The 14,775-nt window shown below is 41.7% G+C and overlaps 1 protein-coding gene across 2 annotated transcripts; it reads right to left on the reverse strand.

The window, feature by feature from the left end:
- Nucleotides 1-2,786: 2,786 nt before the first annotated feature.
- Nucleotides 2,787-13,804, reverse strand: COX5A (cytochrome c oxidase subunit 5A). Of its 2 annotated transcripts, none has more exons than XM_089538647.1 (5): nucleotides 13,553-13,804; nucleotides 6,215-6,328; nucleotides 5,122-5,243; nucleotides 4,292-4,414; nucleotides 2,787-2,952 (listed from the first exon to the last, which is right to left on the reverse strand). In XM_089538647.1, exons 1-4 carry the CDS (start codon nucleotides 13,623-13,625, stop codon nucleotides 4,301-4,303), a joined length of 423 nt encoding a protein of 140 aa, XP_089394773.1. In that variant the 5' UTR covers nucleotides 13,626-13,804; the 3' UTR covers nucleotides 2,787-2,952; nucleotides 4,292-4,300. The 2 variants fall into 2 exon arrangements, with proteins under 2 accessions (XP_089394773.1, XP_089394772.1); XM_089538646.1 differs by having other exon boundaries at nucleotides 6,215-6,331; nucleotides 13,553-13,795.
- Between the last annotated feature and the right edge of the window lie 971 nt (nucleotides 13,805-14,775).

Consider the following 14,775-nt stretch of genomic DNA (forward strand, 5'->3'; position numbering starts at 1 on the left):
GCATCTGGACTAGCATTAAACATTAATGCATTTGGAGGAAGTAGACTTAAGTCTACGAAAGCTATGCTGCCAACTTCTTTCTTTCGGTGACTCTCAAAGGGGCTACAAGATCTCTCTACATACATTTGGACATTACATTGCTTTACATGAATGCATCTGAGGAAATAGACTGAAGCCTAGGAAAGCTCATGCTGCCAACTTTCCTCTCATTTAGTCTCAAAGGGGCTACAGGATCGCTCTGCGTACTGATTCTACAGACTAACATGGCTATATCTAAATATACTACAGTATATTACAGTATACGACAGTATACAGTATACTAAATATTATCTGAGGAAATAGACTGAAGCCTAGGAAAGCTCATGCTGACATTTCTTTCAGTTAGTTTCAAATGGACTACAAGATCTCTCTATATACTGATTCCACAAACTAATACAGCTGTACCTTTGGATATTAGCAATAAGGTTCACTTCGCTTACAAATCCCAGGACTTCATAGGATGGAGCCATGACAGTTAAAGCAGTGTCAGACTGCATTAACTATGCAATATGATAGCAATAGAGTGTTGAGAGGATCAGAGTTTTAGTTCAGCAACATCTAGTCCCACTTTTGGACAGAGCCTGGACCACAGCCCCTGCGATCCCCACACCAGCGTGGCCAATGGGAGATGCAATCCAAAGAGTAACTTATCCAGACTGTTCTTTTGGATATGACTGTTGCAATACTGAGTATCAATAAGGCCAAGTTCTCCCAGGTCAGGCTGGGAAGAGAGGCACAGCATTTCATATTGTGTGTATTACAATGAACTGTCATACCAGTCAACACATAGAAAACTAAGCCCCAAAACACACTGTTTGAGGCCGATTTAACTGCCCCGGCTCAGTGCTAGGGAATGTGAGGAACTGTAGTTTATTGTGGCACCAGAGCTCTCTGACAAGGAAAGCTCAATGCCTCACAAAACTACACTTCCCAGAATTCCCTAGCATTGATCCAGGTACAGTTAAAGCAGTCTCAAACTGGACTATTTCTGCAGTGCGCTTTGGGCCTAAGTATAAGAAAAGTTCAGTTCAGGCAATTTCAAGTTGGGCATTCACCATGTAATGCAAAAGTTTTAAGCACACACAGTGTCTGGAAATTCCTAAAACAGTTCAAAGGAATGGGTTGCCTTCCTGATGTTGGGACTATAATTCCCATCAGCATGACCAGTGGTAAAGAACTATCATTGCCTTCCAAATGATGTTCAACTGCAACTTTTCATCAGTCCCAGTCAGCAGTCAATAGAGGGGGAAGCTGGGAATTACAGTCTATCAAGATCTGGAGAATGCATTCCCAGTCCTCTCCCAAGCCAAGACTGTTATAGAGGGTAAAATCTGTATGATTAAATTAAAATAACAGTATGTTCTTACGTTATATTGTTAAACATTAGGGGGCCATTAAAAAGACACAAAATTCTCTGTGCAAACTTTCAAAACCACCATTTTCACCCTTCATCAAAGTTGGTTTTTAAAGGCAGGCAGGAGAAAAGGGGTTGAAATGACCAAATTAGCATCATGGCTTCTGCATGTTGTTTTAGAAAGACATGGAAGAACAGATAAAAGTAGAATAATCAGGCCACATCCCACAGTCCTGAGCAATCCAGGAACAAAGGTAATAAAAGAGCAATAAAATTTTACTCTCCATTTGAGAATACAAAATACCTTTTCAAAACTCAAGCCTGTCTTGAGCGCACAGTCCCCTTTGTTTGCACATGGGAGTGGTGTTACATGAAAATTTCACCATACGAGAAACGAGCTATGTGGGAAATTGCCTTTTCTCATGTTAGACCGTTGATCCATGTAAGATCAGCATTAGAAACACTGGGGGAGAGAAGGCAGGAGTTCTTTAGACTTTCAGGTATGACTTTTCCCTGTACATGACAGAAGCTGATGCTGGAATCTTATACACACAAAGGATGTGCTCTACAAATGAACAGTCCCTACCTACATCTAGCACAAGACTTTTTCTAGTAAGAGATTAACGTCTTTGAATAATAGCCAGATTCCAACAGAAACACTGATATGCAATTGTTTCTGAATCAGGTATGGGCAGCTTTGGCCCTCCAGATGTTTTTTAACCAGCAACTTGTCTAATAGCCTTAGTGAGCATAGGTAAAGCTGAGAAATTATTGGGGGGGGGGGGGGTTGCAATCCCAACACATCTGGAGACCAAAAACTGACCATCCCTGCTTTAAACAATCACCTTTTCACATTAAACGCACAAAACTAATATATACAGAATTCCCGCAAACTTGATTCGATTTCATCTGGGGGTTTGGTTTTTGGTCTCTTTCTTCTGATAAAAGCAAACCCTATTTTTCTCTTCTACTTTTGCAGACATATTGGTTATCATTTTTCCACTCACCAGTAGTAGAAACCATGGCTAATCAGGACCTGGCATGATATTTAAGGACCTGTTGTAATTGGCCAGCGAAATGTAAAGAACATACATGGAGAAACATATTTGTTCTTCCCAAATTAGATTATACAACTTGTTGATAGCAAGGCGCAGAAAAAGCACACACAGAGTCCTGTTTAAGAGGCACGAAGTTAAGCACTTTCTAATGGCATTTTGGAATAGGAAATGCATATAAAATTATTTTGTGTCTTTAATATGAATGTATGAATAGGCAATAAAACTGGAACCTCGTTTGGCCAATGTATGTTCTTCAGTGTTGCATGTTTACTCGCTTTGGGGAAATAACACTTCATTTTTACTTCAATATATAATCACAAGCCACAAGGACTAAGTTCAGTTCAAACGATTCCCTCTTTATTAGGTCCACCTTCACAATACATACTATTCCAGGACTCAGTAAAAGGAAGTAATCTCAAACAAGTAATATTTTAACTGTCTGTATCCAGGCAATTGTTGGACAATCAAGTAGCATTAACAATAAATCCACAGGAAGGTCATCTGGAAGAGAACAGATACTTGCAATTAGTTGAAGACATCTACCCCCCTTTTTAAAGGCACTCTGTCAACCTCAGCCACTATAAAGCCCCTCTGAAATAAAAAGATGTGAAATGATAGGGAGATGCTCCAGAAGCTGCTGAACATTGAACAGCTTGTTGTTCAAAGTGGCTAAAGATCTCCTTGTGACTGTCATTTGCCTATGCCTGCCCTGTGACATATTGGTATTGTACCCACATTTCAAACATATACGGAGTCTAAAGAACAGATATGCTAAAATCTGTTAGGAAAACAGTTTATATATTATATTTCTTAAACAATGTATTTTTGGGGGGAGGGGTAATTTGCTGTACCTTTTACCCTTTAAGAAGGGAATGACTGTATTCTTGATAAGTCATCTCCGCAATACACAGTTTTTGAGCTTTGACAGTTTTGGATGATGAGGTAGTCAGCAAGAACAGAAATTAACAAAACCCATTTCTGTTTCAAGCTGTTTTTTCAAAGACTAGCTACAACTGTTACAGCTTTTCACTTAAACCCTGCATGATTCCACTGTTTACACAGAACAGAAAGCAGATGGTAACTGAGTAAGGGGGGGGGGATTTGTGGTTAAGTGGCTTGCCAATGAAAACGTGCATTTAGTGTCCCTATACACTATTACTGATGTGTATGAATAGTACAGATCATTCTCACTGAATTTTTTTTTAAAATTCAATGGTCTTCTCCCTGAAAAGGACAAATTACCAATATGAATGCTCAGAAGAAAGCAGTATTTTACTGTCGAAGAAAAATAAAACAGCACTTGAATCAAATTTTCAAACACAAAATCTAACTGGAAGTATGCCCACTGTATTTTACTTCTACTTGTTTTACAAAGGGGTGTGAATCACACGTTTCTGCTAGATGTTACTGGACTGCAAGTCCCAGCAGCTAGAGTCAGCATAGCCAACAGTGAAGAATGCTGGACGCTACAGTCAAGCAATAATTAGACAGTCACATGATTCCTGTCAATGTTTCAAAGGAGCATGGAACAGAATTCCAAGTAACTCAATCATGGGTCAAAAGGATAAAGAAAACTAGGTGAAAGCAATGGCTGCGCCAGTTATATATTTTAAAAAAATGTTTGCTGTAACACATCTTAAATTCTTAAGGCAGAAATAAGTACTGGAGCTCAATGCTCTACATAAGATAAAGTGCGAGCTGTTTGGGGCACAGACGTACACCATAATTTTGCTCTGGTGGATGTAAATCTATCTTCAATTTGTCACCATTAAATCTTGCCCAATAAGGAATTTTAGACTGGATGAAGCCCACCCAGAGGACTGAAGAGTTGCCCCCTTACCATTGAAATTTACGCTTTGTCCAGGCCAAGTTCTTCTGGAGTTGAGATACCCAATTCATTCAAAGTTGGTCTAAGTTCCTGGATAACATAGGGGTATATTTCCTTGTGAGGCCCTGCTTTGTCCTAATTGAAGAGAATGAATTCAAAATAAGAAAGATGAACAAAAACAAAACTGACATTTATAGACTTAGCTAAGAAATTAAAAGAGTTACTACTTCAGTGGTCCTAAGTCAATTCAATCAAATTCAATACAACAGATAATGCATTTGACCAAATCTTAACCAACAATTTACCGCATCCAAATAAAACTATTAAATATGTAAGGGGTTATATAAGGCTATAAACCTACATTCACCTTAAAATATGTCCTACTGATCTCAATGGGATTTATTAGTGAGTAAATATGTATAGGAGTCATGAGTAAATATGCAGAAGCTTCCTCTTTGGGAAAGTATAAGAATGTGTGGCATGTTTGCACAGAAAGGCAAAAAAGGATTATTAGCCAGAGTAGTTGAAATCTGGGGCAACGCACATTCACTAGGCACATTCCAGAAATCACTACTAAAAAGGTTCTATGTTGAACAAAGCTAGGGGGACATATGTCAGACCCTCTAAATGCACTAGTGGTTAGAATGGACAATGCTAGATTAGTCTAACTCTTTCTGAACACAGCCTCATATGCTCATCAAGGCTGGTCCAATAAGCCCCTTACATTAAGTACTAAGAAGCTTTATTGAACAGCAGTGAAAATTATGAACCCCAATATAGAAACATTACACAGAGATAAGAGCAAGATGTTGGTACTTTGCATTCAGTAACATTTGACTGACCTTTACAACTTCTAAGATACGGACTGCACTGGCAAAGTCATTTAGTCGTCTGCATGCCCTCAAAGCAGCATCAATTATTTTTGGCTCAGGAACCAAGTCATAACCGACCAATGTGTTCATACCTTTCAAAATAAACAACAATATGAGGATACTTCTTTTTTTCTGATTAGTACAGAACAGAGGGAGACTATTACTTCCCCTGACCTGGAAACTATACAGGCTAAAATAACATTCACCTCCTTTACTGCAGGATCACACTTCTGGCTCATATTCAATTTGTGATCAACAATAATCCCAAGGTCCTTATCACATGTAGTACTGCTAAGCATTTAGCCCCCCCCCCCAACTTATCCACACACATTGGTTTCTGTAGCCTAAATAGAGAGCTTCGCATTTTTGTCTCTATTGAATTTCACTTTATTATGTTTAGCCCCGTTTTCTGGTTATCAAGGTGCTTTTGAATTCTGTTCCTATCTTCTAATGGTAGCCCTCCCAGTTTTGTACCATCTGAAAACTGGATAAGGATTCCTTCCTCTCCATCACCTAAGTCAATGAAAAAACATTGAAGAGTAATGGCCCTAGAACAGAACCCTTAGGCATTCTACTCAAGACGTTTTTCCAGTGTGAAGTGCAGCCATTGATAACGACTCTTTGAACATGGCTTTCTAACCAAACATGGATTCATCTGCTGGTGTTTCTCCATATTTAATCATTTTGCTAATTACATTATGGGGGGCCTTACCAAATGCTTTGCTGAAATCCAGTTACATGACATCCACAATATTCGCATTATCTAAATAGTTTGCAGGAGTTCGTCTTGAGAAAACCATGTTGACTCCTACTGATCACTGCACTGTCAATGATATTTGCAGAAAAACTCCTGTATAATCTGTTCTAACACAATGTTGGTTTTTTCTGGTGAATATTCCATTTCCTGCCCATTTAGACAAACAGACAGAAGGAAGTTTCTGAAAGCTTAGTTATTCATTAAGCTACCTGTTGCTATTTAACTCCTGCTCCAGGAAGAGACACCCATTAGAACACACCATGGAGCTTTAGTTGGAGGTTTCCAAGCTCTTCCGTCCAGTCTTACCTTTCCTTAGCTCCCAGGCATCAATATCTGGTTTGTTGAAGTATGTCACCCAACGAGCATCAAACTCTTCATCTGACTCATGTGACCCATGAGAATAACAGCGAATAGGCAAAACTGCTGTAAGACAAAATCAGGAAAGGAAAAGATGCAATGAATAAATGTTGCAAAGCAGTAATCATAGACATTAAGTGTCTTTACCCATCAAATTCAACAGCTCAAGGTAGCTTCCTGCTTGTTAGAGGCTAGTAGCAGTTGTCCAAATAAAAATAACTGACAGAGTACAGTTGTCCAGTCATTCAGGTTCTCCCCAGATGACAGTCGTTTCAGTACTCAATTGTTTCCCAGTTAAGGAAGAAGCATATACTGAAATTAGTAACAACAACAATACCATAGTTTGCATGATTCACCTAATTGGCAAACCACAGTAGTGAGTATAGCTGTGATATGAGAATTCCCCATTTTCCAGCAGAAGTGGGATAGGTTTTATACTGTCTAAAAGCAGAGGTTTAAAAAAAACCTCTACTCATATTATATGTAATTCTGCAGCAACTTAATTTCAATGTTCATGGAAAATTAAGAGAACAAAGCAAGCTTTACTGTAGACCAATAATTATTCACTAGTATACTGCATTAAATTTCAAAGCACAAATAAAGCATATCCCTCCAATCTGTTAGACAGCAGCAAGACTCCACTTTTAACAGACTTATTCTTTGTACAAGTTACAGAACAATGGACAGTTCCTTCTAAGAGTATTTTCTGCAGCCGAAAAAGTACTGTATGTGGACAGAAATTACAATGGCATCTTATGACTCAATAAAGGCAAACAAGGAAAACTAATCATAGAATTAAGATTATTAAGTAGCTCAGTGTTGAATTAAAGTTCTTGGTATATGAACATAAGAAACAAGGAACTCAATATGCAGCTAACACTATCTTCTTGATATGGGTTATCAGAAATCAGAGCTAGCTGACTGCCCGCCCAGCTAATCTCAGCAATCCCCCTATTGCTCAGCAGTGATTGGGTTTATGGCACTAACTTTGCAGGGATTGATTGCAATTAATGAAGAACTGGACGTCTTTGTAAACGTTGTTGCATTTCTGTCCAGAAACAGACTAGTAATCTGCACCCCAGCAGGAGACTAGTTACTTATCTGGGTTTATTTACAAGGTTGGTGATGGAATCCTATACATTTCTAAACCCAACTGCATTTCATGAGACTTTCTTCCATGCAAAGCGTATTGTAGGACTGCAGCCTGAAATAACTAGTGTGGTACTTTGTGTGTGTGTCTTGAATAATTAAGATTAGATACTGAAAGATAATGAAAGAATACTTCCAGTACAAGTATTCTTAAACATCTGAAGATAATACTCTGTAAAGAACAAATGCATATACCAACCAATAAAGCCTTGTCTAAATAGTTTAAGTTGAGAGACACACGGCTGGAAAGAGGAAGGGAAAGTAATGAACAAAGACACACTAAATTAAAATCCCACTTAAAATGAGAAAGCACTGCTTAAAGAATGGGCAAGGATTGGATCATGTGAAAGTTTGGTAACAAATACAAAAGATAAGGTAGCCCCACCTCATTAAATGGATGTTTGCAACAGACATAATCTAATGATCTTAGAAGTCAGCAGTCAGAATAGACTTCTGTATCTAAGGGCCCATACAGATAGGCCAAAATAAAGCTGCTTTGGGTCACTTTGGCGGTATGCTATTTAAATGACACACACATCTTAAGAGACCAGAAGCTGCACCAAAGCTGCGCTTCTTAGGACTGGAGCATGACTTTGGCACGGCTTCCAGCCTGTTAGGACTCATGTATCATGTAAACAGCATACCTCCAAAGTGACCGAAAGCAGCTTTATTTTGGCCTGTCTGTATAGGCTCTAAATTACCTATTTACATTCAACTCTATACAGCCTGTATGATTACTGCCATTTAGTGGCTGTTTGGTATACTGTGGTTTCTTTCTTATGCCTTACATTCTGCATAGATGACATGTAGCTTTGAAACTGCAGCATCTGTTGCTGCAGAAAAATTGCTCAGTTCAACATTTTAATGCTTTTATAATCCAACTCAGAAGGATAACTAAAACATGAGCATTAAAAACTTCTTTTATCTGGGAAGTTGCCCAGTTGCATTATCTGAGAAAACAATTAGACAGGTTTAAGATTTAGAAACTCTAGGTTTGACTACTGAATGCATAACAAGGCGATGCTGGCATTATATAATTTATAATGGGCTTAAAATTACCCATTATCTTCTTCTTTACATTGATATGCATGCAACTCAGAACAGCTGTTTTACAGTTAACCACCCCATGCAGCAACCAGTAAAAGGGCAGCCTTGTAATGCTAACAGACTAAGACAATGTCTAGTAAATGTACTAATTACAATTTCCACAGATTTTGAACTGAGCCACGTCTGTTAAATGATTGTAAAAGTTGCCTTTAAAAATGTAATTGTTTTGCAATGCAATGCCACTGTGGGTTTATCACCACTACTTCCCTGCTCCTATCTTTCCCTATGAAAAATTGATTTAGATACTCCTTTTACATTCAGGAATCTTGCATATTTTAAAGTATAAGGTCTAGATGCAGCAGTGTATTTCATATCCAACACTTGGGGAATTCAGACTTTAACTCCTTCCTCTCCCATACCAATTGTATCCCTCTATGCTGCCCAATTCCGCCCGCCTCCAAGGCTGTATCCACACTGCAGAAATAATCCGTTTTGACACTGCTTTAACTGCCCTGGCTCAAGGCTATGGGATTCTGGGAATTGTAGTTCATTGTGGCCCCATACCGGAGCTGCTTCATTATAAGCAAGATGACCTTTAAACTTGAATAATCTGGCACTTTAGTCCCATCCTTTAGATTTTGCTCCTGCCCATGAGTGGAACATGGCCACTTCATCCATTGGTCAGGAAGTCTGGGAGCTGATGTCCAAAACACCTGGAAGGCCAAGGTTTGGGAACCACTGGTCTAAATACTAATTTAAAGAGCAGCATCTCCCTATGGTTCTCTCCATGATCTCTGTTCCACCATCCGAAGTCAGCTAGATGTGACCTTTAGAGGTCATGCATGGAGAAGAACTGCAGAGATGGGGCATCCATACATTCAGGCCCCTTTTATTTCAAGGTTCAGGCCCAGCTTTCCAGTGTTAGGCATTACTGGCAGCCCTGAGTAAAACTTCACTTTACCCCAATGTCACATGTACCTTTAAGCCTACAAGCAACCAGAGAATATCACAGAATAAGAGCTGATTGTGACCCAGTTATTGTAAGGCTAACAGGTAATATGCAAATTCCGCTCCTATTGCACACAAGATTATGAAGAAAGGGCTGATCTGGTAAGGATTCTTGAATGGAAGAAGAACAGGGACAAAAAAAGGGCCTACAGAGCCAAGGCGGATGCAAATAAGAGAATGACCTTGGAATAGAGGTTGTAGCTGCAAATCAAATCTACACATAAGTGAGTCCAGAATCCTAGGTGCCTTAGAAGCCACCCTTAAAAGACCAAAAACATTAAAGCTATCTATTCAAACATGCATTATTAATATGTGTTCTTCTATCTCTTCATGGAGCACAGGGAACATTGTTCATGAACTGTGTTTTCACTATCACAACTAAGCAGTGAAGTAGGTTAAGCTGCAGACAAAACGACTGACCTCACATCACCCAATAAGTCAGATGTTTCCTTTGGGATGCCAGAAATGTGTAGAGCTTACTAAAATGCCTTATTACATTCGGCCTGACTATAAAAGGAGCTCCCATCCAAATGCATTATGTGGCAGGGGGAGAAAAATACCTTTGTAACCTATAAACGCCGATCTTATACTTCACTGCTATTTCCGGGAGGAAGCAAAAGCAAAGACATGAGCAAAAGGAAGTTCAAACTATGGGGCCAAAGGGGTGGTAAAGAGAGCAAAAGGCAACCAGAAATCAAAAGGAAACAGATGGGGAGCAGAAAGAAGCCTAAAACAAATGCCGTTTAATTCATTAAAGCATTTCAAATCGTAGTAATCTTGCACTCTCCACCCAAGACAACTAAACTTGTAACCTACTCCTCCCTTACCCAATGTCACCTTCCTAAAGAGGAATGGAGACGTCTGAAAAATAGGAGTGGAGAGAATAAAAACTGTTCCCAGAAAAAGCTGTCACAGAAAATATGCAGAATTAATGCATTTTGACACTGCTTTAACCGTCATGGCTCCGGCCTATGGAATCCTGGGATTTGTAGTTTGTTGTGGTACCAGAGCTCTCTGACAGAGAAGGCTAAGTCGCTCATAAAACTATACATCCCAGAATTCCATAGGGCAGAGCCATGGCAGTTAAAGCAGCATCAAATTTAACTGTGCCAATTTGTCTTTGCCTAGTTTGTAATGCCTTATAAATGTTGATGGCTCATTCCAGCCTCCTGCCTCGCAAACGTCCTTTAAAAGAGGAGGACACAGCAAATGTCTTGCTTGTGGCCACTGACCTCCTAGTCGGATGGGCAAAGACGTTTCCCGGATGTGGCGCTCACTCTTGATCACAAGAGAGGAAGATACATGTAGATGGGGTCAGCCAGAAAAAACAGGAGTAGCAGAACATGTTACGAACCATAAAATGCTGCTTGAAAAGACAGAAATTCTGGACCATGCCAACAACTATCAGGTCAGAATGCACAGGGAAAGCCATTGAAATCCACAAACACCTGGACAACCTCAACAGGAAAGAAGAAACCCTTAAAGCAGTGGTTCCCAACCTGTGGGTCGGGACCCCTTTGGGGGTCGAATGACCCTTTCATGGGGGTCGCCTAAGACCACTGGAAAACACCTATTTAATTACAGTTATGAAGTAGCAATGAAAATAATTTCATGTGTTTGGGTCACCACAACATGAGGAACTGTATTAAGGGGTCACGGCATTAGGAAGGTTGGGAACCACTGCCTTAAAGTGAACAAAGTTTGGCTACCAGTCCTGAAAAACACCAAAATGAAGACCCAGCAAATGAAAACTAAGCAGGTTCAGGGGAGTTTCCCAGCAGACAATGGATCATTAGTTAAACAGACATCCTGAGAACCACAGAATACACAGATTAACATGTAAACCGCTTCCTCTCATATACAAGGAAGTATAAGGAGGAAATCAGAGGAAGATTAAGAATGGGAAGGGCATCTATGAAAGAATTAGAGAAAATCCTAAAATGCAAGGATATACAACTGAGAACAAAAGTTAGACCCGTACAAGCCACTATATTTCCTACTGCCATGTATGGATCTGAGAGCTGGACAGTTGAGGAGGAGGATAGGAGGGAAATCAGCTCATTCAAAATGTGGTGCTGAAGAAGAGTAGTAAGGATTCAGTGGACAGCCAAAAAGACCAACAAATGGGTCCTGGAGCAGATCAAGCCAGAAACCTCATTTGAACCCAAAATGACAAAACTTAGGCTGTCGTACTTTGGACACATCATGAGAAGGCATGGATCATTGGAAAAAACAATAATGCTAGGAAAGGTAGAGGGAAGTAGAAGAAAAGGAAGGCCTTATGCAAGATGGACTGACTCTAAGAGATCAGGAGAATGAGTTTCCAGGAGCTGAGCAGAGCAGTGGAGGACAGAGGGTCTTGGAGATGTTTCATGGGTCGAGATCGACTCGAGGGCAGTTAACAACAAAATAAGGAGAGATAGAGGAAGGAAGAAGATGTAAGGATTTGAATGGCTTGAAGAGGTAATGTTTTTATGTGAGACGCGTTTGTATTTTTGTACGTGTATGTTTACGTACTGGATAATTTCTACTGTGTTTAACATGTGTCTACTAGTGTGTTTAGCACCTTTGTTTGTATTTGTATCCTTTTTACAGATTTGATTTGCTTTGAAATTAACGAAGGTATTTTAAGTCGCTTCCTCTCAACCAACAGTATATATACGCATACATACTCCGCTCACTTCCATGTCAGCATCCTCTGAAGATGCCAGACACAGATGCCGGCGAAATGTCAGAAATAAAACGCTTCTAGAAGACGGCCTCAGAGCCCCAAAAACCCCACAAAAAGCTATACATGTCAATGGTCCTCAAACTGTGCCGTGTCCAAATGCATCTGAGGAAGTAGACTGAAGCCTAGGAAAGCTCCTGCTGCCAACGTCTTTCTTTTAGTCAGTCTCAAAAGTGCTGCAAGATATCTCTACATACATTTGGGAATTACATTAGATAAATGCATCTGAGGAAGCAGACTGAAACCTAGGAAAGTTCCTGCTTCCAACTTCCTTCTTTCAGTTAGGAGTTCTACAGACATTACATGATAGAAATGCATCTGAGGAAATAGACCGAAGCCTAGGAAAGCTCCCGCTGCCAACTTCTTCCTCTCAGTTAGTCTCAAAGGGGCTACAAGATCTCTGATTCTACTAATTGAAGCTGTGCCATTGAAGAGGTTTTGGACTTCATCTCCCAGAAGCCTCAGCCAGGTTGGCCAGCAGCCTGGCATTGGGGGAGCTGGAGTCCAAAGTCCTCCATGGTTTGAGGACCATTGAATCGTAGGTGGTTGTGTAAAAGGGTCTTGGGGAAGAAGTGACACGAGTCAACAGTGTGATCCGGCAGCTAAAAAGACCAATGCGGTTCCAGGCTGCATCAATAGAAGTATAGCGTCTGGATCAAGGGAAGTCATAGTGCCACTATATTCTGCTTTAGTCAGGTCCCACCTGGAATATTGTGTCCAGTTCTAGGCACCACAAGTCAAAAAGCACATTGGGATACTGGAGCCATGTCCAGAGGAGAGTGATTAAAATGGTGAAGGGTCTGGAAACCATGAAGCCCTATGAGGAAGGACTCAGGGAGCTGGGGATGTTTAGCCTGGAGAAGAGAAGGTTAAGAGGGGATATGATAGCCCTGTTTAAGTATTTGAAGGGATGCCATATTGAGGAGGGAGCAAGCTTGTTTTCTGCTGCTCCAGAGACTAGGACCTGGAGCTATGGATGGAAGCCCCAGGAAAGGAGATCCCGCCTCAACGTAACAGTAAGGGCTGTTTGACAGAGAGAGCGGTGGAGTCTCCTTCCTTGGAGGCCTTTAAACAGAGGCTGGAGGGGGGCATTGATTGAGAGTTCCTGCATGGCAAAATGGGGCCCCTTCCACCTCTATGATTCTATGGACTTCATCTCCCAGAAGCCTCACCCAGGTTGGCCAACAGCCTGGGATTCTGGGAGCTGGAGTCCCTTCGAGGGGGGTTCCTCTCAGGGAGGAGGGTCGGCCGAGGGCGAGCTTGTCAGTAGGCCTCAGGTGCCTCCTCCTGGTCGAAGGCGGCGGGGGTCACGGCAAGGACACGCCGAGGCCCGGCACCGAAGGAGAGCGGCTCACCTGCGGGGGAGGCCCGCGGCACCAAGGCGCGGAGGGCGACGCAGCGGCGGAGGAGCTGAGCGGCCGCCAACATGGCTGAGGGAGGAGAGGAGAAGGAGCGCGAAGCTGAGGCGGCGGTTGGTCCTTTTCGGCTTCCGTCCCTTTTCTTTCTACGCCGAGTAACAGCCACGCGCCCGGCTGTCGAAACAGAGAGACAGACCGACCGAGGGCAAAAGTAGGAGGAGCTTCGCCTACGGCAAGGCGCGGCGGACAAACTTGGACGCGAAGACTGGAAACGGGGGAGGCCCAATGCGCAGGCGCGGATCGTACCGTCCAATCCGCTTCCAGGGAGAATGGAAAGGGCAGGGTTTGGGAAGAAACTCTCGCTCTCTCTCTCCTGTGAGGGGCAGAGGAAGGTTGGCCGCCATTTTGTCAGAGTGGGCGGAGCTAGAGAGCCGGCTGGACGTGCAGTGGGCGGGGTTTTGCGTGAGACGGGAACCAATCAGCGGCGTCTGATGCAAATGAAGGACGGCGCCGCGCTCGGGATTGTGGGAATTGTAGTTTCGTGTGACATTTTTAATCTGAGACGAGCGAACTACAGTTCCCAGGATTCCCTAGTGTCAAACTTGGTGTCAAACTGGATTATTTCTGCAGTCTGTGAGGAACGTGTTGTTGCCACAATAAAGGAATAAACACAGTTTGACACTCCTTTAACTGCCATGGCTCAATTGCTATGGAATTCTGGGAGGTTAGTTCTGTGAGACATTGAGACTTTTCTGTCAGAGACTGGGGGCCACAACAAATTACAGTTCCCAGAATCCCATAGCATAGAGCCATGGCAGTTAAAGTGGGGTCAAACTGGATTATTTCTGCAGTGCGGATGCAGCCTGAGTCTATTGTATTCACATTGGAGAAATAATCTGGTTTAAGTGTCACGGCTCAATGCTGTGGAATTCTGGGAACTGTAGTTTGTTGTGGCTCTGCGGCCACAACAAACTGCAATTCCCAGAATTCCACAGCATTGAGCCGTGACACTTAAACCAGATTATTTCTACAGTGTGGACACAGCCGTGCCATTAAACTGATTTCCAAAACCTGTAACATTTTACAGGTGGAAATAGGGTCATATTTAACCAAAGCTATTCATGAAGAACACACAAACTGGGAGAGAGAAGTTGCAGCGGTTTGCTTTTGCCAGAGTCTACTGGGAAGGGCAAGATTAGCATCATAGAATCACAGAGTTG

Source organism: Sceloporus occidentalis, unplaced genomic scaffold, assembly GCF_023333645.1.
Source record: "Sceloporus occidentalis isolate IW3139 unplaced genomic scaffold, rSceOcc1.0.p SCAF_9, whole genome shotgun sequence".
NCBI classification, from domain to species: domain Eukaryota; kingdom Metazoa; phylum Chordata; class Lepidosauria; order Squamata; family Phrynosomatidae; genus Sceloporus; species Sceloporus occidentalis.

Coding starts and splice junctions, on each gene's coding strand:
- COX5A (XM_089538646.1), bottom strand. CDS start 13,625: ATGTTGGCGGCCGCTCAGCTCCTCCGCCGCTGCGTCGCCCTCCGCGCC. Junction 6,332..13,552: donor GCCGCGGGCCTCCCCCGCAG/GTGAGCCGCTCT, acceptor TTTGTCTTACAG/CAGTTTTGCCTATTCGCTGT. Junction 5,244..6,214: donor TGCCTGGGAGCTAAGGAAAG/GTAAGACTGGAC, acceptor TTATTTTGAAAG/GTATGAACACATTGGTCGGT.